The sequence below is a fragment of the Bacillus rossius genome, chromosome 2 (assembly GCF_032445375.1).
Source record: "Bacillus rossius redtenbacheri isolate Brsri chromosome 2, Brsri_v3, whole genome shotgun sequence".
Classification (NCBI taxonomy): Eukaryota; Metazoa; Arthropoda; class Insecta; order Phasmatodea; family Bacillidae; genus Bacillus; species Bacillus rossius.
The window spans coordinates 33,871,738-33,897,949 of record NC_086331.1 but is presented as its reverse complement, the minus strand read 5'-3'; the positions used below and the strand labels follow the sequence as shown (position 1 = coordinate 33,897,949).

Here is a 26,212-nt window from a genome sequence, read left to right as displayed (position 1 = left end):
ACCAGAGCAGGAAACTAGGACTTGGATGCCTTATTATATACTACTTATTTCTCTTTTCTTCTCGTGAACAGACTATATTCGTCTAGGGCAACCATTGCGGCTGCAACTTGCTTTGACAAACTCATTTGAAATACTGAAATCCACGAGGAAAATCCAGAGTATGTTCGTATCGTGTGATGTCAAAACTACCCGAGTCTGGATTATGAATCAAGTTCCTAGCGAAAGGTTTGCGAGCTTGACTCGTGCGTTAATGGAATCCTTCAAGCAGCCCATGGGAGACCCGGGCAAGTTGGACACCCCGGGCAAGATGGATTTCATTTATTTCTCAGGTATTCCGCTAGATAGCAGCACTAGTATTTTTTTGTAAAAAGATATTGCCCTGCTGTATTGACCGGCAGTTGTCGCCATCATGGCTGTGTTTGCATAAGACTGGGACGAGTTTTAATTATATCAAGGTAAATGTTTTTTATTTTTCATGTATCTAAATGCTTTTCTATTTGACGCAGTGTTACACTATACATTTTAAAGATATTGAGTAAAATATTACTTTGTTATTAAGCTTTCAAATGCTTGATGTCGCAATAGTCCCGTTTGCATTGTTTTTATTAGTGAAATTTTTTGTTCCCGAGTGAAGCTACTGGGCAAGATGGATAACGAAAAGTTAAGGTAGATCAACTCCTGTCATATTGGATTTTTTAACTTCTCGAATTTGTTTAATGTGAAGGCACAATTTAGGTATAACTTTCAACGATTTATCGATATTTTTAACAATGTAGTATAATTCTGCCGATACATATTAAGAATAATAGTTTATTTATATAATTGAACATAAATAGTTTGTAGGCCCAAAATGTGAACCCCTTTTTATACTGATGTGGCTATATTCAAATTAAAACCATCTTGCACAGCATTGTTTACCTATTCGAAACTTTATATTTTACAGATGGTGTATACGAATAAAAGATAAAGTGATCGTGGCAGCTGGGAAGAGAAGGACATGGAAGCTGCCCTCGCAGCTGTTCAAGAATCTGGTGAAACTATTCTAAATGCTTGAAAGAGCTAAAATGTGCCTTATGGTACCTTGCATCGACACCTGAAGAAAGGAACTGCAGTGAAGTCTTTGGGGAGGTATCAGCTGGTTTTCACTAAAGTTCAAGAGTTGGAACTGAAAGAATACATTTTAAAAATGGATTCTGTTTTTTTTCTTCGGATTAACCAAAAAATAATTCGTGGAACTAGTTTTTGAATTCGCCGAAGCAAACAAAATTCAACATCCATTCAAAAAAGGTTGCGCAGGAGATGACTGGTTCAAAGGTTTTAAACAGAGACATCCAGACATAACTTTAAGAACACCTGAGCCAACATCAGTGGCTCGTGCTCGAGGGTTCAACAAGCCACAAGTAAACCGGTTTTACGATTTATATTATGAAGTATTAGAGGAGCACAATATCAATGCAGCAACACTGTTCAATGTGGACGAGACAGGAATCCAGACCACAACCACCAGACCTCCCAAAAGACTGTCCTCGACTGGCAAAAAACAGGTGGAAGTAATCTCTAGCTCAGAACGAGGGGCTTTGAGCACTATCGTAGGATGCTGCAGTGCTGCAGGCCAATTCCTTCCACCATATTTCATATTTGCAAGAAAGAAAATGGTTGACCGACTTCTTGATGGAAGTCCACCAGGGTCTGTTTCTACCTGCACAGATAACGGGTGGATAAATAGGCCAGCTTTCTTACAATGGCTGCAATACTTCGTCCAACAGGTGAGACCAAGTCCTGAGAAGAAGGTTCTCTTGTTGATGGACAATCACATCTCTCACAAATACTATCCTGCGTTAGAGTTTGCTCGGAAGAACAATGTGGTGTTTCTCTCTTTTCCACCTCACACCACTGGAAAACTTCAACCACTAGACAGAGCTGTTTATGGACCCTTCAAGGCATTCTGTGAGCAAGAAATAAACACATTCCAAAAAGCACATCACGTAAGAATTGTGAACCAACTAGACATCGCGAGACTATTCACTCCAGATTTTCTAAAATCTGCATCTGCGAAAAATGCTGTTCATGGATTTTCATCAACTGGATTGTGGCCTTTCAACAGAAACATTTTCGGAGAAGATTTTTCACCAGCGACAGTCACAGATCGTCCTCATCTTCTTGACGAACCAGTTCCAAGCAAGGATCAAGTTTCTGGGATCAATTTGCCAGGATCAAGTTGCCAGGATCAAATTGATATGATCAGGTTGCCAGAATAAAGTTGCCAGGATCAAGCTGCAAGATCTGCAGACACATCCAAGCAATTCTTTGGAGACACGGAGGCATGTTCCTCTAAAACAAGTCCATTTCAGTTGCGGCCGCTCAAGCCGTATGTAACTCGGAACGACAAACGCAAAAGAAAATGTCAGCGATCCGAGATCCTTACAAGCACCCCACAAAAGGAAATCCAAAAAATTTCTTATCTTAAGAGTATACAACAGACAGCACGAATCAAGAAGGCATCTTCTAAAAAAGTTGACAAGGCAAATTAAAAAAAAGTTTGTAGAAAAAGAAGTAAATGAAGGTGAAACTCGATGTTTAGTTTGCACAGAAACATATGCAGCCTCTGCTGGACCAGGAGAGTGGATTCAGTGTGGTGACTGCCAAGACTGGGCACATGAAGTGTGTACATCCTACACAGGTGTGGGAACCTACTATTGTGATTTATGCCAAGAATGACATTGTAGAAGGCTAACGACAGTTTTTGTAACATTTGACAATTTTAGTGACATGGTTAAATAACTATCCATCTTGCCCGAATCCATTATCCCTCTTACCCAGGGGTAATGGGCAAAATGGATTTTTTTCTGACTTTCATTTTTACGTGGATTAAATAAGTTTCTCCTTTTCATCTAAATGGTTTTGTGGTATTTAGTTTTGTAAGTATTGGGTTAATAAATAAAGCAGTTTATCAGTCTCTATGACTAAAAGTTTCACAGGAATGAAGCCTTCGGGTCTCCCCTACATGTACGAGTCCAGCTCGACAAACGTGGCTTGCAGGCCAGACTCTTACGTGTATAGGCTCATTTATACGATTAAAATGCTACTACATACAGACTCAGTTCATATGAATAACGCTGATAAAATTTATCACATAATTACAGATGATTACTCACATACCTACTCGCTCAAGCAGTAGCTGCAGAAACTGTAACCGATAACCTACATTAAACTGCTAGAATCTCAGAAGAAAACTTACGGATGTAAGTTTTATTTATTAAAATTCAAGTCATTCTTTTCTGTGAAAGGTGTTTAGTTGGAATGTACAGCACCTTCTTCCCCTAAATTAGTTGTGTTAGTGACAGGTTTAATAAGAATAGTTGAAAAAGAGAGTTTCATGTTTGTAGGAATAAATCTTCCAAAACATATGTGGTGCGAAGTTATAAGTACTGTAGCAAACCAACTTAATCAATTACCACACTGCTTTAAATGAATATAGAGTATGGGATCCTATAAAAGGTAGTGTGCAGGTAACAAAAGACACACCATTATTTGATGAGATTGCTGTATTCGAAATAGAACGAAAACAGGTCATACAAAATGTATTAACTCTGGGAAATGAAATCCCTAAGAAGCCAATACAGTATCAGAAAATAAATAACCAATACCTTGGGCAGTAGAAAGTGACGAAGAACAATATGGATTTACAGATGAGAATGAGGACACATCGTCCACAAGACCACACAGGAAAATAATAAAACCAAGACATCTAGAAATTAATGAATTATATGTTGCCTATTGCTTGGCGAGACTTATGAAGAAGCATTGTATAAAGTGAATAACACAAAAATGCAATTCAGAAAGAACTGGAAGCATGCAAAAAATTCCATATGTAAATTACAGCTGATCAACCAAAGAACATTAAACCAATTAAGATACTATGGGTGTTCCACACCAATCCAGATGGAACCAAGGAGGTCAAAACAGTGGCAAAATGTTTTCAGACAGGCAGAAGTGAACAAGTGTATGCACATGTACCAAAATGGCCCACTATCAGACTTATTTTGTCCTTTTCTATACATTAATATTGAACTATTAAGCAGATGGATGTTCTAACTGCATTGGGACACTGAAAAATGACATGTGCATATTTAAAACGAAAAGAGTTAAAGAAAAAACCATAGTTCTGAAACTTCAGCATGCTTTATATGGGCTTAGTGAGTCACCAAGCTGATGGAACCAAAGGTTCAATCATTTTGCAACTGAGAACAACCTGAAGAGTATGTTTATATATTGGATATCAGAGATAGTTTGTGGTTGATCACATGGGTGGATGACCTTTTGCTGTTGGGTGAGAGAGCAAAAAATAGAAGAAATCTCTGCATGATTAAATAAATGTTTATTGCCAAATACCTAGCAGACCTGCACTGTTGCATTGATGCAGAAGAGATAATATTGGAAAATAGGATGAAAATGTCAGTATAAACTTATTGAAAAATATGTTGAAGAGGTTCAACCTAGATGGATGCAAGAAAGTTCCTAAACCAATAGAAGACAAATTGAAAGTCCATGACACAGACACTGTTATGGATGTTCCATTTTGAGAACTTGTAGGTAGCTTGAAAATCATATTTAAAATCAACAGACCAGACATAGCATTCGCTACATCATATTTCAGTTTCTTCTGGATTAACCAACTAGTCCGTTATGAAATGTAGCGAAAAAGGTGCTTCAGTATATAAAGGGCACCATTGATAAAACTTTGCTATACCATGAAAATTCAGAATGGTGCTCTCAAGTCATCACGTATGCAGATTGGGGATGCGACGTGACAGGTCGCAAGAGCCTTATTGGGATGTGTTGTTTCACTGTGGCAACTTGGTGTCTTGGAGCTTAAAGAAACAGAAAGTAGAAACTCTGAACTCAGCAGGAGCAGAATACATATTATGTACTCTGGCAGAATTAAAATGCTCTGCCTGAAAAGGTTTCTGTCAAAGGATATGACAAAATAGTTACGGTGGACAATCAAGGAGCAATTCACATGATAAAAAAAACTATGAAAATACAAAGAGTCCCAAGTATATTGACATAAAATTTCCTTTTCTGAAAGATACTTTTAACAATATGATAAATGTTGGTTACGCAGAGTCTAACGAAAATATTGCTGATATATTTACCAAACCATTAGATTCTACTATACTTATGTTTAGAGATATGCTCTGAGTTGATGTGTGTTTCTGTGTTAACCTCATGTACTAGCTCTATGCAAGTGTTATTTCATAACTATTTTTAAGTACATGTAAATAATGTTTGCGTCTTGTGTGTCCAGTATTGACATTTATACGTTTGCATTTTTATATTATATTTGAATTTTGCAGCTGTAGGGATTCAGAAAAACACTAGATCACAACTATGATTTGGGGAAATGCAAGGATCCCAGAACTAAATTCAACATAGGTCACTTTAAACTGCAATATTATTCACATTATAGGTACAACACATTATTTCAACTTGAAGCTTTCAGTCGAGGTCTGCCTTTACAATCCTTCCTATGAAGCAACACACAAAAATTAATCGTTATTAACCAGCTGAATAATATCACAATAATATGGGTTGAGTTTAAAACTTTACAATAAATATATTGTGAAAGATATTGGAACTATGGTTCAAGTCCATGCTTACTTGCTACCCATTCATTACAAATACCAAATTACAACCACCAGTTTGGGATAAGTACTTTACAGATTACAAAACAAAACACTAAAGTCTTGTCGAAAAGTCGGCGGAAGATCTTGCATTTGTTGTGTGTTATGTTCACAAGGATTGGGAAATTGCAAGGGACTCGGCACCAACAATATGGCATTTCCAGGCAACAAGCATTATTATTTACATTTAAGTTACAACACATAAATTGCACTATTTACTAGAAACTTATAGCCATCACTATTAGCAGTGAGTCTCCCTTGGTTTCCTTCCTATGAACTGACCAAGAAAATTGATCGTTAGCAAATACTGAAGAATATTACAATAATATGCTTTGAATTAAACATTTAAAAAAATAGATAACAGGAACTAGTTAATAAACACGTAATGCTTTCACCAGGTGAGCTTACAGTTGAGTGACAAAACCATTTATAAATAAAAGTTCCATCACTAAGTCTTGCCAAAAACATCAACTACACTTGAATTTTCTTTCAACCAGTCAATGCAAAAGTTATTGGTGCTCTAAGACACAATACTGTCTTTTGTAACCATATACACACCTCTGGCATATATGACTCTCAAGAAAAATAGTTACATGCTTGCTGGCAACTGTCCACTTGCCACCGGGAAATGTGGCTTGAAAAGAAAAGTTACTCGCCTCCGAATGCGGAAGTCCTGGTCAGCATCGACTTTCCCTCTCCATTAACACAGCTTGTAGCTCTGCAATGAAATGATTTCCTGGATCTTCTTAGTTTCTTGGATGGATGGTTCAGCTTGCTCCGCGAGTAGTCACTCACCCGGCATATAGATACTTTGTCGATGGATATTATCTCCGATACTTTCTCAAACCCCCACATGGAACAACTTTGTAAACCTGTTGATACTCTCTCCACTAGTAACATCTGGACTTCCTCTTCCACTGCCTCAGCATGGCATGATGAGACTCGCCATACTAACCCATTCAGTCGTTCGCCGAATTCTTCACCAGACTCGACGCTCGTTCTAGGATATCACTTATCACTACATGCAGTGACTCCCTTCGGGTTTCCTTCTGTTGGCTCCTGTGAGTACGAGTGCAAATTTACTGCACTCACCGGACCACAGGTTACTCGCTCGACTTACTGTAGCTGGACTCCAACCAGCGATGACTGGATGCCCCGCAGTTCATCTGAGAATACTGAGTTGTATCTTTTTGTTTCGTCAGCGGGTTATGAACTCACCGATCATACTCTGCTGACGTACTGTGTGGTCATTGTTGACATTTGGATGGACTAACTGACTCCTTTCACTGACTCCGATGGACACATGTTGCTGTCTCGCTACAACTAAAGCAACTGCATACTGCAACAGCTTACTCCAGGCAGTATATACCCCCGAGACTGTCATTCATTTCCTTCCAGAATTTTCTACAGTTCTCAAGACTCACTAAGCATCGGTCTGGAACTCTGCATCACGAACTTCTAATGCAAGGTTCACAGGGTCTTACTTCACTTCCACAATGTTCCCGAACATTTTGTCTAGTTTCACAGACTGCAACTCCATCGCAGATGTGTCACAACTTGGACCTACCTACTTTTACAGACCAATCAAACTTCCCTAACTTTTCCTTGATTTTCTCTGTCTTTTCAGAATGTGGACACCATGTAAGTACATAAATGATCCACTCGAATTGCTATTAAACTTCAAAAATAACTATTTCATATAGTTGATAGTGACTTAGACAATTTGCCTCGGCACAAAAAATAATATGCTTGGGAGATGTTTAGTGCTTTTATTATTCATAAATTTGTTTAAAGCATTTTATTGCTGACTTGAATAATATAATAAATAATCGTAACAAATATAATTTTACCACATACCATGAATGATTTAATTAAGTAGATTTCTATGATACAAAATGTGCTTTTATTAAATAAATGAAAACATAGACAAAATGGTTTTACATTTTTAACTGTTGTATGCTACAATACAATTTTCTGACCTGTTTTCCTGAATTTGAAGAAATTTATTTTCAAAATATGTAACTTGACAATAAAAGATTTAAATAGAGTACTGGTATAAACTAGTACCGTATTAACCTGAATAGAGGCCGACCTCAATATCAGGGCGACCCCTACTTTTCGTTGTCCCCTCCACTGAAAAATAATAGATTTATATTCTTCTACATTAAAATCACTTTCACCAAATTTTTTTCTAGGCATCTGCTCATTTTTCTACATCCTTCACCACCGCACATTATTCTCACATAACCTATATTGGCATGCTACTGCACAGTTGTTTGTTTGGGATAGTGTACAACTCTAATGTAAGTACTATCAGAACAGTTTATATCTTGTTTCGGAATGTAAGATGCATTTTTGACACAATCACAAATAACAGGTATATAATTGTAAATCTTACGAAAAACTAAAACTTAAAATCACGCTTTGCGCAATGTGCCTATGTTACAATTTATGTTAATGTTATATTTAAAAAGAAAAATACTTTGAAGTGTATACAAGCACAAAAACATGAGAAATAAATATTCATGGGTGTTACCTTAGCTAACACAGACAAACACTTGTTCTTCATATTAACTTTGAAATATTTGTGCATTGGGAGTGCATGACTTGATGTAAGCTTTTGGACATACGCCATTGCTAACCACATGTATGTCTGTAGAAGAAAACTACAAAAAACCCAAAAGACAAAAACACAAATTAAGCAAAAAATTGCTGTTGTCAACAGGATATAAACACCACATAATATTCCATAACAGGAATATGGTCACCAAACAAAGAAAAACAAAGAAAAAAAGACTAAGAGAACAAAAAAAAAAAACCGCAAATGATGACAGCACAAAAATATTGAACCCAAAAATATTCAGCACAACAGTTGAAACAAGACAAAACGAAAAGACGAAACAAACACAATAGTTTTCCAAAACAGAAACAAGCGACGTTTCGGGAACTGCTATCTGCTCCCGTTCTCAGGCAGAGACGCACATGGTACGAAAACACAGGTGCGACTGTTTATATGGTGTTTATATCCTGTTGACAACAGAAATTTTTTGCTTAATTTGTGTTTTTTGTAGTTTTCTTCTACAGACATACATGTGCTTAGCAATGGCGTATGTCCAAAAGCTTACATCAAGTCACTTGTTCTTCACTTGTTTTTTTCAAACTTGTAGGCAGAAGTAATGGAACACTCCCTGTTTCAGTCACCATAATCTTTTTTTGTAGGTTTGTTATCATACAACCAAATATTCTCTTTACATTCTTTTCCCGTTTCCTGACGAAGAAAAAAATTTGTGCATACAGAAATTTGTTTTACTACAATATATAAAATAAAGGTATTCAAGATACATGGTAACTCAACATAAGAAATTATTTTAATGCTGTTTATGGACAGTCAAGTGAATTTACCAGATTTTGCTCTTTGTTACGTAAAAGTCTACTTGGATTTTTCTTGGTGCGCAATAACAGGCCAACCTGTTTTCGTAAACGGTTTTTCTGAATAAAAACCTCTGCCTCTATTCAGGTTTTATTTACATACTTTACTAAACACTGTATCATGTGATTTGCATTAGATAATGTGCAAAACATACCCAAAAAATATACCACACAAAGTTTCACTTCCTATCTTTCTGAAAAAAAAAAAAAATCCTTAAAAGTGATCTAATGAGTCTGCAGACTGCTTGGCTAACGTAACACTGTTAACCACTTTGTGATAGTTAAACATTTTGAAAAATATTTTTTTTTTTGCAAATGTGAAAGTTGGACCTACTATGTATGCAGAATGTTCCAAATTTGTGTGATGGGTGATAGAATGCAACTAGACAAGCACAAATCACCATACATGTATGCTCAGAACTAAACTGGTGAAGCGATAGAGGGCACTTTCCAGTAAACCAAATAATCATGCAGTTCACAGCAACCATGGTCACTTGTACGAATCAAGAAAGGTCGACATGTTTTACATGTACAGACTTACAGACAGCCATTCAAGCCAAGTACAAAGATTGACCGAGAACATTTTCCAACAAGACGCATGTGAAGCCTACATCACTGTTGGTGGCTGCAATTTTCAGTAGTTGTTGCGAACTGGGATTTGTATGATAATAAGTTTTTGAATAAAAAATTTTTTTTTAAGTTCATCAGTGTAATGTCATTCCATATCTTTCTATCTTGTTTATCATCATTTCATAACAGTACATACCACCCTCTAGCACTAAAACAGTTGAGTTCCAAGCATATATTGTATTATAATTTGTGCTTGTCTAGTTGTGTTCTATCCCCCTACATATATATCACAAATTTTACACCTACTGTATAAATTGCAATATATTTTTGCATCACCAAGATTTAAACTTGATCATACTTTCTGCTTGAAATTTTAATTAGGCATGTCAAATGTCTTAAATACATAAATACAAATTCAACAAGAAATAAAAGAAGTCAGACTATGTTTTAAGTAACAGTGAAAGATAACGTAGACTAACTGGTTATTCAACAACTTTTTGCTAACACTGGAATACAATGACTGCCCAAAACATAGAGCACCCACAAAGAATAGTCGAACTTGGATGTAATTGGTACATGCAAAACATCAATGAAGATGTAAATGATTAGAATTTCAATGATCTATAACAATTAGAACAGCCACCAGAGTGCATTAATGGTGTCACCACAATAACAAAAATATTGATAAATACAGTACAAACCATTTTTCACACTATTGAAGGGGGTGTCTGAAAATGATATCAAATGTAGGAAAGTGTAAAATAAGGGAAATGTATGAAAAAATCCTTTCTTTGCTCAGAGAACTGAAATATTATATGACCTAAACATATCATAATCTAATATACATATAATTATTCATTATGAGTGTCTGAATACTATCTAAAAAGAATCATAATACACTTAAGTCCCATATTTACATTCTGTAGTGTGTATAGGTAAGCATACAGTGTATGTACATACTTTCATACTTAAATTAGCAATTCATAATAACATGAAATTTACAGGTTAAGAATATTACCAAATATATCACAGAACGTAAGAAAGTGTACTAAAGCAAAAGTTATATTTTTCAAAGAAAAAAAATACCGCAAGGTTTCTCAAAAAATAATGAATGGGTACATTCGAGGCCCTTGCATCCACACACCATTCCTTCAAAAGTACTGCAAGTTCCTAATATTTTGATGCACGAATGTGTTTTCTCTTCTCAGAAAAACCACCACACTGAGATGCATTTTCTTCAATCATTTCAAGATTTTTCACAATTGTGTTCTGAGTTGAAATCGGCATGCCTAACCTCTCAGCGAGTGAAACACGAGTACCTTTGTGCTCGTCCACGCACTTCAAAAAGTTGAGTTTTCCATAAATCGAAAATGTTTTCTGTTTTTTACATGCTGCCTTCTTGTTAAAATATGTACATATAAAAACACAGTCAATTATTACAGAAAAAAACCAACATTTTCCCTTATTCACAATGTTATTTGTTGCCAACCACGTTATTCTTAACAGACGTTGACAAAGATTTAATACCGGAAATGTATACAGTATGTAATCCTAATGTATAAGTTAGTGATGAACAGTAGCGTTGCGTGCTAACATTTTCTCGAAGTCAGCCTTTATTAGGCCAGTGTTGGCAGCCTGTCAGTACCGTTTTTAATGAAAAAGAACTTCAAAAAATTCACGAGCAACAGCGCTAGTGTTCCCAACAGCATTTTTGATTTGTTATTTCACACGATAGTGACATCTTCATAGGTAAGATGTCCATGACAAACACAGGAACAACAAATTTATGTAGGCATAGCATTCATAAACAAACAGCAAAGTTGCGGGAAACAGATTATAGGTGCGTTGCAATCAATGGGAATTTATAGCAGTGCATTAAATGAGGTTAACACAGGCCTGAAATAAACTGGTGCAAATAACAGGAAAACGTAAAATGCGGTAAAGTAAAAACAGTGTTCTACTGTACCACGAATGAAGTATGAAACATATAGTCAAAACATTAAGAGAAATTTACAAAACATAGAATATGCCTATATGCCTTAGACTACTTTACAACCATTTCATGGAGTTTGATAGATGCCAATTTGTGAGTTTCAAGGAGGTGGGGAGTATTCACCAGACAATTACCAGGATACATAGCTTCCAGATGTCACAGTGGCCAAATTTTGCAACTAATGGGTACTTGAGGGCATCCATGCACATCATAAAGGTTCTGGTTAAACAAGACAGACCACACCAAACATGGATCATCATATTGTTTCCCTACCATCACGTAACCTCATGACATCTGTGCCTGCCATCTGGGTGAAGTAAATGGGCTTTCTACACCACCTTGTGTCTTTCCACACATGTCTTGACTACCTGTATCCATTGAATAAGTTCGCTATTCCATACATTCACTTCCGTTTACATCAGAGCACAAACAGACGCATTTACAGTGGTGCCATGAATGTGTGGCATAGACAGATGAATAGTAGCACTGCAATTCAGCAATGATCCTTACTTCTCAATTATTTTAAATTACAGTAGTGTGAATTATTGCGATGACGCAAAGGGAGCGTACACACAGGGTATGTGACTTAAGGTCACCTTTGGTGGTGGTTTGGGGGACCCTGATAGCACAATGGTACGTCTGAGACATCCAACATTCTGCATCCTGAATCCTGAATCCTGCATGAAAAAGCAAGCACTATTATACAGACATGCAAAAATAAAATGCTTCGCAAATGTGGCTGTGAACTACAGTGTCATGCTGAGATATTAAGGCCCACAGGGTATCAATGTGTCCATGATAGAACATGTGTAGGATCAGCTTGGATGTCATCTCCAGCCAAATCTCCATCTGCAGGATATTGAAGACCAGTTGCAACAGTTTTAAGCTGACTTGCCTCAGGAGAGGCTATGAAAACTGTACATGTGGATGTCATATAGTTTTGTTTATTAAATGTTTCTTAATATTGATGCAAACAAATATAAATATCATACAAAAGTAATTTATTTGTACAAACGTAAGAAATAGATACTTACGTTCACATTTCACTCCAACAGGACCAGTACCCCATATGTAGTCATTACCTAAGATAAAAATAAAAATAATCACTTATGGAATGAAACTATTCATACAATGGTCAACTAGAAAGTTATAACTTAAATACAGAAAACACAGCAATATGTAAGTATTGAGACCAACAAAAGTTGTATGAAATTATACAGAATGAAACTGATATAATACTAGTCATAGCACTGCTGATGAGACTTAAATGATTGTTTTGCTGTTTAGTTTTCATTTTGTGTATGATTTGCACCAATATATGTGGTAATAGTTGCCAGAGTTCAACCCTAATGAAAAAATGTCACACATTGATTAAAAATGATTATGGTTAATCACAGTATCAAGGATTTTACTATTGCTGTTTTAACGAGTTTAAATTATGTATGGACAATTATCAAACACTCAAGGATGGCTTATCACTTTCAGCCACAATTTATTCTTGTAATTAAATACATATATGTATCCTTCAGATGCTAGCTTCCCCTATATGATTAACTTATCACTGGATTGGCAATAAATTGCTAATAATTTCCAAACTTAACCTCTTAGTTTGTGACAGGTACATCAAAAGGGTTCTATTCCCAGCCTGCCTGAGGATTTTACGGTAAAACAATTTGCTTCTCAGGATTCATGTCTTCACATTAAGTTGACATTTCACCTACAAACTGCAATAAGGCTATGGCAGAATCACCTTACCAAGACCACAGATGGATTTTATTACGAACTAGGCATGTTTTACCATCTAACAGTTTTGCAACCTCAGTAGCTGCCTCTCTCTTCAACCAACAGGCACTTTTCTCGGCACTCCAATCATGAACTGCGTTCTTCCAACTGGTGCACTCTGGAGTCCCACAATAGTCTATGAAGTAATGTTTTTGGCTTTAGGTACTTTCATTCAGTTTACTGTAGGCCTCAATTAAATTTATCTTCAGGCCACTTGCATTAAATATACAACTACCTGAGGTTCTGGGGAGCCAAAAGTATAAAAAAAAAGGGGCAGAATATTACATGTTTTTACAAAAACCTCATTTTAATTAATTTTTAACATACAAAAACTAAACATTATCAGAGATACAAATCACATTATGTCACAAGCACCTGTAAAATCATTTTACAAACACACAATAAATAGCATTTTAACCAACTTGACAGACAAGCATTTTAGTGTGAAAAATGGCTGGTTCTGTTCTTCATAAGTTCAGTGTACTGAGGCTCACAACTGGTGTGAGAAATGTGTATCTGGCTTTCAAGAGTGTCATCCTTCAAACATCTTCTGTTTGTTCATTTGATGGTAATCATTGCACTATATTTGCTCTCGCAGATCCATGTTGATCCAAACATGGTCAGTATTTAAATTGCTATTTCTGTAATAGCTGTAAATTTCATTTTACTTAGTTCAATCCAGAAGTTTATGTAGTCACTGGATGTCTTGAAGAGATAATTCACACTTAGCTGAACAGAAAAATCACACATTTCTAGCTTCAGACTTACTTAATCAATTAAAAACAAATCTTTAAGTTGATTTATGAGCTCTGGTTTAATGTCTGTAGTCAAAGGCCTCTGAAGGAATTGAAAAAAAAAAAAATTTTTTTTCTTTCTTTTCAACTTTCACAAATCTTAATCTCTGAATTAAGATTGTTCAAGTAGCCAATCCCTTCATATTTTATTCTTTTTTTTATAGGCCAATCTCCTTTTTTTACAATTTCTTTAAGCATAAGAAACAAATTAAAAATACCACACAGGTAATTCGGAATAAAGCATTCAATATTTTTTCTTGAAACTCAAGACGAATTATGACAATTCACACATAGTTTTAATTTTTACCTTGCAAACCAAGGTTCAAATTTTTGAGGTACTACAAAATGTCAACAAGAAGAGCAAGCCTGTTAAGTTTATTTGCATCTAGTAACAAATTTATAAAAAGATCCCACTTTTTAGATGTGCCTTGTCAGTTCTAGGGAAAGAACAATTTCTTCTCTTACATCCCAAACTCTTTTTAGCATGTTGCCTTTGCACAGCCACCTAACATTTTTATAGAGAACCACATTTGAGACTTCAGAATTAAGATACTTTTAAACTGTTTAAGGTTCCTATGTGTAAGAGCATTTACCAGTTTTGTAATTTCAGTTAGCAACGGGACAAAACTTTCACTCAGTTTACCACAGAGAACAGTATTATGGATAATGCACTGCATAGGCATTACAAGGATTTTTTTTAGGGGTGTCAGTCTAGATTATTAAGAAAAACTCCATAGACTATAAAAATTAATTTTTACTATAATATATGAAAGACCATAAACATTTCATCACTAACTTTTCTTTTTTCCCATATTTTATTCTACAATGTGACTTATACAAACAACAAATAGCATTACTTATTATTAAAAAATAAAAAATACCAAAACTAAAAATTCCATTAAACTGGAACTTAGGGAACATGTGATATTTTAGTTAGGTTAGATTGAAATTGTCCTGGCCTACGGCCTTCTGAGCCCGATGTGCCACCACCTCCCTCCTCGCCCGCTCCAGGCCTCCTCCTTCCACAACCCCCCTCTGTGACACCGGCATTTCAAACCACCCGCCAAAGTGTGTGTGTATGTGCGTATGTCAGCCCACGCCCACCGGTGTGACGTCAGTGCTTTGCTCCCTTATCGATGCCAGCCTAATTGATTGTAACTTGCTTATTTCTTCCCTACAGCGTTTTATGTTCTAGTAGACGGAGTAATTGCTTCAGGAGGGGCTTTTCTTTAAAGTGTAACATAAATAATATTCCGTGGCCCGAATGATGCCGAGTGAGGACGAACATTCCCGAGGCAGACTATATGTAAATATTAAATTAGTTCAAACCAATTAGTTATGTAATGTTATTGTTTCAAGCCAGTAGGCTAATTTAATTAAGGGTTTGTGTGTGTTCATTCCTTTTCCCGGTGGCATGCTTTATTTAAATATGTGTAGAGGCCGTTGGCCAGGTGTGAGTTGTGGGCCCGCCTCGAGGGCGCGCTAGGAGCCCGTCTGTCGCCGCAGCTGCCAGAGGTAAGGAGCTTCACGCACCCGTCATCTGCAACTCTGTACTATCACTGATCCCCGTCCATCGGCCTACTTAATTCATATAAATAACTTTCTTTTAACTTCAGGGCTTACCTCGAGCAGTAGACTGCTTTACTTAAGTATTATTTAATTCACTAGACGGATTGTGGTCATGTTATACGAACTCTAACACAGTCTAGTACACTTGTCTGGACCACCCTTATACCGATTCGTGCTACCGGCTCTTATTAACAGTGATAACATGTAAAATGTACAGATGGGCAACGTCAATAAAAGTATTGAATCAACATCTCGGTTTCTTTTTGTGCGGGTGACCACATGGAGAGACAACACACAGACTGAGGCATGTGGGCCGCCTTTGAGAGCCTACCTTATTTTGTTGTCTCTACATACAGCGTGATACCCGCTGAGAGAGGATGTAATTCCGTGCATTTTATTTACATTGGGGGAAACAGGTCTCGCTGCACACAGTCTACGTCACGGCCCTGAGGAGAGAGTAGCTGGGTCCACATGCCCGTAATACATGTGGTGGCGCTCTAGGCATAACACTAAGTCTCTACGAACATATAATCAACCCCCAGTGAGACAGCAAGTTTACATAAGCAAAGCGGTCCTTGGCTGACCTAGCTGAATAAAAAACAAAATTAAGCTGTAATAAAACTTAACTTAGTATAAAAACCTCTTCAAACTTTGATTTTATTCCAATTATTAATTTATTTATTGAGTAAATAAATACGAAAGCAGCAAATTTCATTTTTCCAAAACTGGGATATTATAGGTTTGCAGTTTGTATGTAATTTTTCTTTTAATTCATATAAGTATGTTTACATTATAATATTTAAATACCTACACAACCCTAATAAAATAAAAAAATACATAAAATAAGTAAAGTACTATTACTACTGTTGTCAAAATAATTAATTTATTAACCTAATGGTCCTAAGTAGGCACTTTACAAACTTATCACTATTAAGTTGAAATTTACAAGATAATACAATTGATATATAATTTGATTGTAAGGGTGTTAACAACTAACAGTTGAAGTGCAGTAAAATATAATTCAATAAAATAAGTTTTGAATCTAACACATGCATTGCGATTTAGAAATATTTTAGTGGAGGTGAGCCAAAGATAGGCTCTGGACTGTACTATCATATAAAAATGTATTTATATGTTAAATATGTAGGTATTGTACGAATATGTACTTACGACCACAGGGCCAACATTTTTAAACTGTCGCTCGTAGAAGTTAAAAAATGTGTGCACGCCACTTAACAACCTAGCGATGACTGATCTACAGAATATAAACACCTACACATTGAGCTGAGGCCACTGAGCTACTGACATTAACACCAATTCGTGCCGCGTCGCACTCAATGTGGTCCGTTTTATCTAAGGCGGGAACTAAAGTTTCAGTTTTCCAATGTTTGTAAACGTCATTTAAAATTACACATCTCGAGATAACCCAACATTTTTCTTCATGTTATATGTACAATATTTAAATTGAATGCACCTGACTTTATATAACGAACAAAATAATTTGTTTTCAACAGTTTTATGGAGTTTCGTACTAAATTAAGTCGCAGTGTTGCAATCACTACTGCTACCCAATGCCCAATTCTGTTAAGCAAAACTAAAACATAATCTAAGTTGAGTTGTACTAATTAGTCCATAGACCAATCACTGCGATTCGAGAATTGAAACTGACCAGTCACGAACCAACCACTGCAATTCGACTTTGTTTACGTTTGCTTACAAATTGGGCTGCTTGGTGATTTTATTTCACTTATTTCTAGGTGCGAAACTTCAGACAATGAGCTTCGAATGTGACATGAGTGGTCACAATTTTCTTGACTTTATTTCAGGAGGGTACGCCTATGATGCAGTGGTAAGGAACTATACAGCTTTTAATGTTTAAAGTTCAAGTTTTCCCACCAGCCCTTCATTTTACTTGGACAAAAGCAGACAGCTGAGCTATATCTGAAATAGTAAACTTGTCAGTGGCCAAGAAAAATCAAATGCTTTGTGAAAGTTCAGATACCAACTGACAACTTATGTTGTGTGCAAGTTCTTCGCAAAATCAGTTTGCAGTGTTATTTGATAATGGAATTTTCTGGTATTTTTTGACAGTCTCATCACCTTCCATAACTTTAACAGTTTTAAGCAGACACTCTTTCACAACTTCGACACAAGTAAAAGACAGGATTTTACACAAAACTCCCGAAACTCTTAAATAAACTTCTGTACATTTATCTTGAACTGAACTTCTCCCACGTATCATTGAACTCTCTTGCTTGTACGATAAAAGCATGCTATTCATTTTTCTGTCTCTTAAAGATGAATCACATGGAAACTTGCTGAGAAACTTGTGCTCATTCTAATAGTGTCATTTTAAGTAACATACCTTGACAACCGACACCACTTTGTTGCAAATTAAGCACATTGGCTTAATAAGACCGACCAAGGCAAAACCAAATTGGTCCGTCCACTCATTCTTGAACTGGCTGTTTTCTGTGTCAACTTTTCTTTGTTTACTACATGACATTATTTCATTCTTCAATAATATGAAATTAAAATCTTTTACCACTATTATACAGTACAAAACCACAAAACACTGAATTAATACACTTTGCGGGTTCAACACATAAAACAACTCCACTACCGCACCACTGGACTGCTGGCTTGTAATTGAGGCAAGCCAATTCAGTCACCATTGCCACACATGTCGATAACGAGCTCACAAAGGCACGGTAAGCGCAAGAGTGATTAACACGGGCAAGTTAATTATGCTTTCTCATTAATAAAGGGCAATAATTTATAAAGTACTAATAGAATGCAAATACATTAAGTCCCAAATTGATTAAGGTACCCCAGTAAATAAAGAGTTGATTCAATTGATAGTTAGTGATTTTCTTTGTACTATTGTCATCTATCATTTTCATGGCGGGCCAGCAGAAATTTGTCTGCGGGTCGGATTTAGCCCCCAGAAGCCTATTGAGAAGGCCTGGTCTACTGCTATTGTTCCCCACATCCAGTGTCTTGACTGAAGGAGAAGACAGATCCCAGATTCAAAAATATTGTGCAGTCTTGTGTTTTCTCCAGTCTTGCCTCACTTTACTGTTTATTTTTGTTGCATCCTGTGTATTAAGATTTGCTTTGCATTTCTGTTGTTCTCGTTTTATTTCTTTCTTCTAATTGTTTGGTCTATGTTTATGACTATGATTATAATTTTTTGGGTTGTTATTTCAGTTCTTTCTTCTTTGCTGATTTACTAATAATTATTTATCATTCTAATCTCTGGTTAAAGTGAACATGTTTAAGTTTATTTCAGCCATTTTGATGATTGTTGTTTGACTAAAAGGATCTCTTGTGATTCCTGGGTCTGTGTCTCTTGTTTTGCCCTATTGATCATGTTGTCCATTCTTTAATTTTGTTGACTAACATAAGGCTAAGGAAAATGTCCAGTGAAATTTCTATGAGAATTACGCATCATCGTCATCAAACTTTAAAGATAACATAGTAAAACGTCTTATTTGATAGATGTAACTAACAGAACTTAAGAACCATCTGATAGAGTTATTTCTAACACCAGTTTCCAAAACTGAAAAAAGGGTATCTCCAAAAAACTAACTTTCATCACAAGTTATTAAATTATTTACCCAAACAGAACAAATATTCAATATCAAATGGTGCAAGTGTTTGTGGTGATTAAAACAGCTATGGCAATGATGACAGAAAACAATTAACTGAGATAATTATAAAGTTAAATAATCAAATATACAAAAAAATAACAGTCAAAAATTTTAAGAATGTTTCAAAGTGTAAATAGAATATCCATTGTAGAATTTTTTTGTTTTCTAATGAAACACAACTTAAGATAATAATTTTTTTGCTTTACATAGTAAAAGCCATTAAAAGGGCTCAGGATAAAGTTATGGTAGCACTAAGCCAATAGTAGCTAAACAAAAGCAAGATAGCATTCAGTTTATAGTTCATTTTATCTGTTCTACTGTGGTCGCGTTTGAGGTTAACTTCTGTGGAAAAAATGACATAAAAAAATAAGTGTGTATAGAACACTAGGTTTTTAAGAAAATTAAAATAAGATAACTTTTTCTCCACATCAGATTTTAAACTCTCTATGGTTTGTCTAAAAAAATAAAATAAATAAATAAATAAATAACCTCTGTACTGTGGTAATTTTGGGTTCCCATTTTGCTCAAAATAAAATAATTTTGACCAAGATATTAACCAAAGGATTCAAAAGGACTTATAATAACATTTATGAAGATGAATGCATCAGTTGCAGAATGATTTTGTTTTATATTAATAACTGCACAGTACTATACAAATTCATAAAAAAATTAAGAATATAGACATTCTTATCAATATAAATTAAACTTCATTGTAATACTAGTTTATTAAAATAAAAAATTTTACTCTTAGGCTTAACATGAATGAATAGGCAAGTACGTTTACCCAAGTACTAAACTTCCCCACGTGATATAATTTAATATTTTCAGTAACATACTAACAACTAACTATAAATAATGTTAAGTAGTAAGTACTAAATAGAACATTATCATTTTTAAAGCCTGTCATTTAAAAAAAAAATGTACCAGCAAAATTTATTCACTGAACAATAAGAATCTTAAATGTAAAGTAAATAATTCCAGAAATTGATTTTTTGGATATCTACCAAAAATGATGTTATCCCACTGTGGAACAAGTGTGTTCAAAATAAATAAAGAAACCCACATACAATTAAAAAATTTAAAACAAACAAAATTAATATTACTTACAAAGACGACACAAGATCGGTGCCAAAAAGTACACTTTTAGCAACCGATGTTCTGGATTTACAGCATGCTGTGGACTCTGTACTTCTGAAACAAATGAAACAATTTTGTAATTAATAGCAAAAGAAAATTGATTTAGTTTCAGTTACATATTATTTGCGAAATGGTTAGGTTGAGTTACAAACTGAAACAAAGAAATTTATTTTGAAAAGCGAGATTGATCATACTGAGAATATTTGGTTTATCGAGTACGTTATGCCTACTAAGAGTCATATGGTTAACTGAGCGTGTTTGCCTGCAGAGCATGTTTGATCTACCAAGCATGTTTGGTAACATAGCAGTATATAATACAGTTCTTAATATGGAAGGTTGTGGGTTCACTTTCAGCTGCCCGCACTAGGGGTGGTTTTCTCCCAAAATGGTTTACAGTTGAATAATGGTGCAGCTCTATAATATGTACCTTCTCCAATCCCTAATCTTAAAGGTGTTGGCTATGGCATTAAGCAGCCAGCCAGCACCTAAAGCAGAACTTAGTAATAAAACAATAGAATAAAACATTTTTCTGAAGATAAATACAATGACCACCACTAAGAGAATATTTCTGCTGTAGTTACGTCTACAAAACATAAAACTCCACAACAGTAAATGTAATAAGTGGTAATGATATAAGTGTATCCTGTGGCACCACAAAAATTACTTAAGAAATGAAAAATTGCTTTTGGTAAAATGATGAAAAGTTAATCCATTACTCACTAATGTGTATATGAGACTTCATTACTTCTTTAACGTTCTTTAAACATAAGCTCTTTTAAAAATAATAAACAAATAGTGTGACACAAATTAGTGATTTACTCGACACCATCTTACATTTTTATTTATATGTACTTCTGATAAGTGTTCAGGGGTTCATATTCATTTTTTTTATTTCTTTAATCCAAGGGGGTCCTTATTATTTAAAATTTAGGCAGTCTGTCCGCCCACAGCCAGTTCTACTGCGCTAAGTGGCTGGTCACACAAACCTTCCCATGCTCTGTTATCAGTGGGTCAGATTTGTCCTGCCTTGTCCCACGTACTGCCTCCAGTGTCCCGTGCAAGGTACTGCCAGTTAGACACCCATGTTGCATTACGATACCACCAACATGCCAGAGCGGCCGGCACAGCCAACCTATCCCAAGAGTTTCCCCACCCACTTTTTTTTCTGCCCCTTCTGGGAGCAGCTTTAACTATGCTCGTCACTAGCCCCCAAGTGACAGTGTCTGAGGTGCAGTAGCCTGGTGTACTTCTACTGATCTTTACCATCTAATTCGGGAGCACGTCCGCGGTGAATGAATCATGTATGTAGTTACTATAATTAAGGGATTTAATCCCTTGCCAGCCTCTTTTTCTTTAACGTGGTAGTTTTTGACGTGACGTCTAATAAATCGATGAACGCCGGCTGCACGCACGAAAAAATGTCCCGTTACGCACATTGTCCCATTTCACTGTGTCCCATTACGCTCATTTTATATTTCTCTTAGCTAACCTGAACCTCCTAGCATTGCGACCGAGTCCGTGGCGTAATTCTGTTTCCATGCATTGCAATGTAACATTTTCATTGCTCTTTGCTAACCCGTTCCTCCTAGCATTGCTGCAGAGTCCGTGGCGCAAATATATTATTTTTGACTGAATTTTGGTGTTGGGTAAGCCATTTTCCTTCACATCATCCTTGAAACACTCCCATTCGTTTCCTACTTCTCCTATCATCGTCCTATCCTTAACAGAATAACACAGATTGGAAGAAGTTAAATAGCAAACATGTATAAAAGTTATAGTTAAAATAATCTCTTCGTTAAAGTAATAAACATATTTGAATTAATGAGTGTAATAAAAGTAAATTTATCAATTAAATTGTAGATTTATTTTCACTCCTTCTTTGTATCCATACAAAATAGTGATAATTCAATAAAAATGATTCAATTTTATTCATAAAAGTATGCAATCATTTCATCAATGTTTTGTTATGACGTTGTCACGTTAAACGATCGTCCGTAAACCGACTTTACAGACAACCAATTTTTTTAGTGTGTTTTTTTCTGGTTTCGCTACTGCCATGTCTTTAGACTTTGAGTTGGTTTTCGCCACTATAGTTTTGCTTCTGGACATCCCCACGTATGCGGTAAGTGGAACCACCAATCTAACTTAATCTTATATTCAAGTTTTTTAACTCGTAATGGATATCAGTTCATTTCTTTGTTAGTTCTGAATTTATCACTGGCTGTTCTTGTGTGTGCAGTGGGTTTACCTGTCGGGGACCTTTCTACTTTTCTCACATAATTAGCGGCTAGCCCTCCGGAAACACACCACCCCCTTCCCCCCCCTACACGTCCGGTGCGCAGTATCCAGCTAAGTCCAATGGAATGTGAATTATCTAAGTACATCAGTTTTATTTTGGACAATGAAATTTAGTATAAATAAAATACATATTGAATACTCTCATATATCAAAACTCATATGCCAAAAAAAGCATATCAATTTGGATTTTATTAATAAAATAATAACATTTTTATAAAGTTATAAAATATTTAAAAGAGAAGTAATTATGATTTTAACTATTGTAATCAGTAAATTATGTAAACTCCTAATTACTTCAAACATGTTGTTACTGGCCAGTTTTCTTATGAATTTAGCAAGATTCCTTTTTTTTTTAAACCTACTTAACTTTGTTATCTATTGTTTTTTTAACTTAACACTGGGTTTAAAATCTACCTATGAATCAGTAAATACGAGCTATAAATCAGACTTATTTTCTGTCATGTTCATTTCTTTCAGACATCCTGTTATTACTAGATTAACCCTTTGATCAACTTAAGAGGCCGTGTCAGTAAATTTTTATTTCCAATATTCTGGTCTAGAAGTTCTCTCTTTTAACAGTGAGATTTAGTGGCTTATTCAACCGAAGTAACTGTAACCGCAGCGCGTGATAAAGCTACTATACCGCCAGATTACTCGACGAAAAATGTATCTGGTTCCTCGACAATCTGAGAGGATGACAATCTGACCGGCGGCTCACTAGGAAATTGCGGATGCGGGGATTCAGAGTCAAGAAACCTCACATTTACAACTGTAGTATGAGTCGTATCTAAAAATTTTAATACTTTAAATGTATCGGAATACAATTAATCTTCAAACATGTGGTAATTATTCTTTATCTGGATGTAATATTCCGTGAAAAATAATGGTAGTTGACATTAAAAAGTATACGAAATTCATAGTGTAACGTTTTAAAAGGATAATAACATAAATTCTTATGCTTAGATATTGCATATGCATTACACACAATCTAAATACAATCTCACTTAAGTCAGACTACCTAATTTTTTTACAATGCACCATCATACAGTTTAACAGAGGTAGGAGAACCTCTTATCGATGTTGTTTCAAAGAATCTAAATTTACAAATATTACTATTTATCTTATTATGATATGTATCTTTATGAATAAGAATTTACAAAAAAAAATGAATTGATTACATTACACTTTAACATTACAAAAGACTAAAACACTAACAAAACTTAGTTTTATATATTGCTGTAGCATATTAGAAGACGAAATAACTCACTAGACTAACATTAAGAGGGCTGTATCACAAATTTACTTTACAGAGGAGAAAATATCTTTTAAAGATATTTCATTACCTCATTGATTACATAATACTGCCGTTGATGTGATCGTAGATATAAAGTATTGAAAAATTAGATTTCATTATGTTTATGTAAATATTTAGAAAACGTTATTGCTTATAGATGCTCATTATTTAAATAATAAAGAATCTTTTACTTTTATGTACTGGACAAACAAAATACTTATAAGTTAATAAGCTTAGTTGAATAACATCTTCAATTTGTATTGAATTCAATGTACAAATTGAAAATCATGTACAATGAATGCAACTGATTGAATTCAATAAATATTTGATCTTGTGAAACGGCCATAATGGTGATGTAGATAATTATAGATACTCACATGCATTTTGAGAGTCCTTATAAAGCCTATTACAATTCTATAAGTATACATTAAAATGATTTTAAAATAGACATGTGTAATATAATTAAAACTTGTTTAAATAAGATCATAACAAAAAAAAATGAAAATCCTTCAACAGTAAGTTATGTTTTATAAGATTTTAACAAAACACACATACCATAAGAGAATATTAATCATGCCACATAATTCAACACAAAATATTCATTCCAATAGGCGCTACGTAAAAATAACTTCTATTTTTATGCTGATAACTTTGCATTGTTTTATATATATCATTATTTCTAACTTTTAATATTCTCCACACATTAACTGAAATTAAGTATTTTCAGAGCCTTAGCAAATGTTGGTCTGTACCACATACAGTTCGTACGATATCTCTACGTGAAACACATACAGTTCATTATTTGTAATTTTAATTATATTTCCATGAACATAATGAAATTAGTATAGGGCCTAGGTTGTTCACTGTTGAGTACTTCTGAAGTATTTTCATTGTGAGTTAACATACATACCAAATGCCATTCTTCCAGTAAAGTTACAAAGAAGACAACAAGATAATATATGTATAATATATATAATATGTATAATATATATAATATGTATGTAGTACCATATTTTAAACCCCTATTAAATGAATAATAACTCAATCTCTTTTCTGGACTATTAAGTAATAGTTTTTGATTACTGTTATTTGTAACTTAAATAAAATGACAACTAACAAATTAGTAAAATATATAATTACGTGCGATATAGTGACAGTTTTACTTGGACGGCAAACGAATATAATAAAATGTCTATGACAATGTTAACTTTACTCATTATTATGGAAAGAAACAAAATGGGCAGATAAGCATATTCTACGCTGACATTTAAAAATGCTCAATTCAAAATGAACATTTCTTCCCGATGACAAACAAAAAAGTTGTATGGTCGCGAATAATACATTCGTATGGCGTCACATCAGCGGAATATTCCCTTGGCATAAATGTGTGAAGTCTGTGACACAAAAACAAATGAACGAACAGCTTTTTTTTTATCGGATGTGCAATCGGAGACCCTTGGGGTGGTTGAAGAGTGTCAGGTCGGTCGCCAGACCAGATAGTGAAAGCTCAGGGGCTTAGGATAGAAAAGGCCTATCTCCAAATTATTAAGTATAAATGTTGTCATGAAATAGTTAAAGACTTGATTACAACCAGGTTTTTAAACCCATCATGATCATGAAGACACTGATCGGAAGGTAATGTACAATACATTTCAATGGCCTTTTCAGTTTTTGCTAAATAATTATAAATATAAGCAAAATTCCACTGTATCTGGACAAATCAAAATATTGATTATATTTTTTTCATCACAGAAATAATATATGATATGATAACTAAATTTGAAAAAAGCGGTTATGTTAAATGTATTGTATACTTTCAGTAGGCAAAATTTCTGGCCCCTACCTCTTATAGACTTTGAGAAAAACTGCCTTTTAAAATAACATTGATATAGATAGGAGCGCAAATTTGTGACACGGCCTCTTAAATGCAGGTTGCAAATGAGCGTCTGCATACTTCCACTAAATTTAATTTAATTTAATTTAAATTTAATTTTAATTTAATTTGTTAT

General features: G+C 34.8%; 1 protein-coding gene across 2 annotated transcripts in view; it reads right to left on the bottom strand.

Moving 5' to 3' along the window:
- LOC134529231 (uncharacterized) overlaps positions 1-26,212 on the bottom strand; it is a 218,485-nt gene that overhangs the window by 161,935 nt on the left and 30,338 nt on the right. For both annotated transcript variants that reach the window (XM_063363112.1, XM_063363111.1), the window contains exons 4-5: positions 20,582-20,665; positions 12,711-12,758 (exon numbers count right to left, since the gene is read on the bottom strand). In XM_063363112.1, coding sequence (XP_063219182.1) covers positions 12,711-12,758; positions 20,582-20,665 — 132 coding nt within the window. The remainder of the gene's footprint in view (positions 1-12,710; positions 12,759-20,581; positions 20,666-26,212) is intronic.